The 4,733-nt window shown below is 41.7% G+C and overlaps 1 protein-coding gene across 1 annotated transcript in view; it reads right to left on the minus strand.

The window, feature by feature from the left end:
* Positions 1 to 310: 310 nt before the first annotated feature.
* PDSS2 (prenyl (decaprenyl) diphosphate synthase, subunit 2) overlaps positions 311 to 4,733 on the minus strand; it is a gene marked incomplete at its 5' end in the record, with an annotated part of 67,105 nt that continues 62,682 nt past the window's right edge. The window contains one exon of the mRNA XM_010013438.1: positions 311 to 469. Within this exon, the coding sequence (XP_010011740.1) occupies positions 311 to 469 (159 nt within the window). The remainder of the gene's footprint in view (positions 470 to 4,733) is intronic.

Below are 4,733 nucleotides of genomic sequence, written 5' to 3' on the forward strand. Positions count from 1 at the left end.
CTCCGCCCTGGCGCCGTCCCCGCCGGTGCCCAATCAATACCGACTTGTTTCCTGTCCATTTGCTGAGGTCACGCAAACGGGACTCATTAATTATTTCTGCCGGTGCAGCCTCAAGTGCGCTTGTGGCACGACAAGTGAGAGCCGGCTCTGACCTTCTTTTAACTCCCCCCTACCAAATCCTGCTGGTGGCGGTGGCAGCCGACGCATCCCTCCCTGGGACGATGAGGTGACCAGCGGTGCGGGGCGCTGTAGAGGTCCCTGCCGCGGTGCTCCCACCGGCGGAGGGAGGAGCTCCTCCTGGGGTGGCGGGTCAGGGAAAGCGGGTCAGGGCGTAGACAATGTTGGCCAAGGCGGCCCTGGCCTCGGAGGGAGGGAAGCGCTCCAGGGCCGCCAGCGCTCGGTTTCCGTGGAAGCGGCAGAGGTCGATGGCAGATGTCACACCTTTGCCGGCCTTGATCGCTCCCTGCAGCTGTCAGGAAACACAGGCACAATAGGGTGGGTTTTGGCAGGGCCGGCACGCACAATTATCTCTGAGAGCACGGGCCTTCCACCACCCCTTCCCGAGGTAAAGGTGAGAACCAAAGCCACCAGACAAAGCTCTGAAACACTCTCATCTGCTCTGTTCTGGCTCCCTGCTACAGCACAACTGTGGGTAGTTTAAACTAGATCACCTATCACTTCACCACCAGAAAGATGCTGGCTCTCCAAAGGGCACACAATTAATAAAAACCAAATACATTTTTAGATATTGGGGCATTTCACACCCAAGCCACTGCCCCAGAGCTTTGTGCAGAACTGGCAGCAGAGCCACTTGCTTGCACTCATTTTCTGCCATCAAAAACTGCATGTTATGACAGCCATTCCACCCCCTGGTTTGGAAACAGGCACAGGATGACACGTGTTGAACTCTTGTCTTTTGTAGTACGGGTTTCTATTTATATACCATATGATTACATTTGGTACAGTGGACAAAAGCAAGTTTTGTCAGTAAAATGGGACATGTTAAATTATCATACTGTGCTATATCCATGCAAATGCAGTCTTCTCAGAAAGGCTAGGGAATTTGACAATGGTTTGGTGATATTCCATGAAAATATTTTCTTTCTCATATGGTGTAACAGACATTTCATGGCAAGCTGCTGGAAAGATTTGGCACCTAAAACACTTGGGTAAACGACAGGTTAAATTTTCTATGAAATAACACAAACAAAAATAACAAACAGAACATGTTGGTTTTTCCCAGTATCTCAGCTTAGCTGAAGCTGTAAATAATAATCACACTTATTAATTAAGGGGTTTTTATTTTTAATTATTATTTTTTCCTGAACAGCACCAGGATACTGTCATGAAACACTGTTACGTTTTCCACCCTAAAATACAGGTGTTCCCAGAGCTGCTCCAGCCTGATGCCTCATACCAGGGCCTGGGAATCAAGACCAGGTGGATCTTTGGGATTTAATTATCCCAAAAGCATGACAGCATTTCATGATCTTTAATGTGTCCCACCTGGCTTTCATAGCTGCCTCAGTGTATCAGCTTTTAAAAGAAGAGCTTTTCTTGAACATAGGTGTCTACAGTAATAAATACGAAGAGTTTTATAATTTATGTTTTCCTCCAATACACAGCCCAATGGCCTGATTAATTTACATCAGTATAACCTTATCAATCCAGTTTAAATCATGTAAAAAACCCCAAAACCTAACCTATGACCAATCTGTAAAAGTTATCCATTTGTTATAGATACTTGCATTCATACAGAATGATGTTTCTTATCTGAGTACAAACTGAAGTGGATTCATTATCTGCATTTAAAGATAAAATTAGCTGGAAGCATATTACAGCACTTGAGTGTTCAAGTCCTGGTTCATAAAAATTTTACTCTCCACTTCAGTGGAGAATCTTCCTGTGCTGTGCTCTGGAAAGGAACTTGCCCTAGGGCATAAATGCACTGCATAGCTAATTCAACGCATCTTCTAAGGAATGGGAATCAGCTCCACAGCCAAGGTGGGGATAGGTGAGATGAGATAAACTAGCAGTGTGAAAAGCCATTTCCTTCCCTTTTCTTGAGGCACAAGTTTGTGAGATGATAGAACCCACATATGTTGAAGCAACCTCTGCTGATTTGCTAGAGCTCATTAAAAAAAGGTATAGCATACTTTGTAATACTCATGTAAGTATATATTGAGATGTAAACAGGAAAGAAAATAGCCCCTAAAATGTCTTCAAACTGTTCTAAGGTCAGAGGAGCTTAGCTTAAGCATGTGTGTTTGCATATGTGTACTTATGACTTACTTTTAACACCAGATCTGGAAGGGGAAGAATTCTAATGCAAGGACACAATCCATTTACACGCTTGTCTTGTGCAGCCCTTAGACACATGCAGTGCCTTGAAGCCAAAACAATCGCAAAGCTTGTGTCAAACTGTATGCAGAAGAATCGCTGTACAAAAATCAGGCTAATCCGCTACTGAATGTTTCCATGCAAAGTTCAAGGAACCTCAAAATGAAAAATACCTGCTCATGTGGCAGGCTCCTTCCTCAGCTTCACAGTTAGAAAAATTAACAATTATAGTCCATTAATGATAAATTAATTAACAATTAATAGTCCATAAAAATTTTGCTTTTTATCTTCCATTTGCAGAAGCAGCTGGTCAACTTAAATACGCATACACTGAGGAAAAGCAGTCTGGATTAACCAGACTGCATGCTACTTCTATCTCAGCTGGGGTTGTAAAAGGAAAGTCAGGGGAAGACTACTACTGGGCTTCTTGTAGTGGGATAATTATTGAAGAAATACAGGATATAATTCCATAGGAAACCAGGCTTCAGTAGCACTGCTACATGCAAAACCCCCCCTAATTTAAGATGTACTGTTAGTTGTATTACATCTACATTTTCATGCTCTCTCTCCTAATTTTTGAGCTTCAATGATTTTATGTAATGAACATGACAAACTAAGTACATAGAAAAAAAATCAATGTATCCAGTTTAGATGTATTATTTTGTAATTTCATTTGGAGAGCAGCAGCTAATTTTTGAGGCAAATAAACAGAAAAGCAAAATGAGCTGCTTTTATTTATTATTTTATAAACTTTAATTAAGCTCCCTCATTAATTTCTTCTAAATAAAGGAATCTGCTCTTTTAGTCTCAACTTATGCGGCATCATTTTGTGCTTCAAACATATTTCCGCTTGTAGGAACAATTTCAGCCATCATTGAAACACAACCTTCTTCAGATTTAATTCAGTAATTACAACTGAATACAAGTCAAAATACAGATTGCTTCAACACACATTTCTTCAGTTGAACTCCTAGCTGTGCTGGACTACTGCATTTTAACTTTTAAGCTTTTGTTCAGACCACTAGCACTAAAGACCTACTTCATTCTAAAGGCACCAAGAGTCTGAAAAAAATCACCCACTGGGTTTTGGTTATTTAAACTCATCTTAAAGAATAGTCTTGCAATAGTACAGTGAAGTTAAGGCTCAGATGAGAAGTGCCACCCCCAACATACCAGCACTGTTTTCCTTCAGCACCTTTTATTTTCCTCAATGTATTCAGATATTGACCAGACTCGACAGGTTTACCTTGTACACATTAAGCTCAGAATCCCAAATTTTTATCTCTGAAGGTGGTTCTATGAATCTAAGAAAAAGCAACAGCAAAATCATTATCTTCATAGCCTGGGAAAAAAGATGCCTGGCTGAGTGCTGGGTCTTGCTCCACCCAGCCTGTTCTATCTGTGCTAAGCTCAACCTCATCCATTTGACATGCAATTAAATTATTTTAATTTTTTTCTCATTTACTAATCTATGGCTAGAAAAAGGCATAGCTCTGATCAAGAGTTACAGAAAGAGCAAAATAAAAGAGATATGGAAAGGAGGGAAGTGCTGAGGTTTCTCATTCCGAATGCTCTGAAAGCACACAGAAGGACAAACTGCTGAGTGAGAGACTGGGCTCTAATTCTCCAGCCTCCTCCTTCCCTTGTCATAATTTCCTTCTCTTTGTCTTATACCAGCAAGTCAAGAGGAGAAAGGGACACTTTCTGAGCCCTTCTAACTTTAAGGCTGCTTTCTACTACCCCCCTCTGCACCCACATGCTCTAGGCACGTCCCACAAATGCATGGTAACAAGCCATTGATTGTTGCTTGAAGACTGTCCTTTGGAAATGAGACTGCCCATTGGAAAGGAGTGTTTATATCAGCACCTTGGTTTCAAGCTTCCATTTCCTGTCTTTCAGGAGACAACCATAAGCACCAAATAGCTGGAGTTGGGGCATTTTCCACTCAACTGTCTGACATTTGCTGGGCCAAGAACAGAAGCAAAACCCAGAACAGCAGCCACTTCCTATGTAAAGCGGGTATCTGGGTTCAAGACCTTAGTCTCAGGGCTGCCTCCACTTCTCACGTTAAAAGCTACTGGATGAAATAAAGGTAGTTTTGGAGCAATGGCCATGTAACAATATATAGTCATTTTGTGGTTCTGGCCCTATGTGTGGGATAAGAGGGATGCTTATGAATGAGAACTTTACTTCCCTGTTCACAGACTTATCCTTCTAAGTGAACCATAAAAGCAAAGAGTATGCCTGTGTGCCACATCTCTCTGTTTATGAGCTACGAAGATGTTAAAACTAAGAAATTATTTCCTGCACTACAGCATGATGTGAATAACAAAAAGAAAACCTGTGCTGTCTATGTCACACCATATATACAATTGTAGTGAACTTGCATTCCT

Source organism: Nestor notabilis, unplaced genomic scaffold (genome assembly GCF_000696875.1).
Source record: "Nestor notabilis isolate BGI_N333 unplaced genomic scaffold, ASM69687v1 scaffold18804, whole genome shotgun sequence".
Lineage (NCBI taxonomy): Eukaryota > Metazoa > Chordata > Aves > Psittaciformes > Psittacidae > Nestor > Nestor notabilis.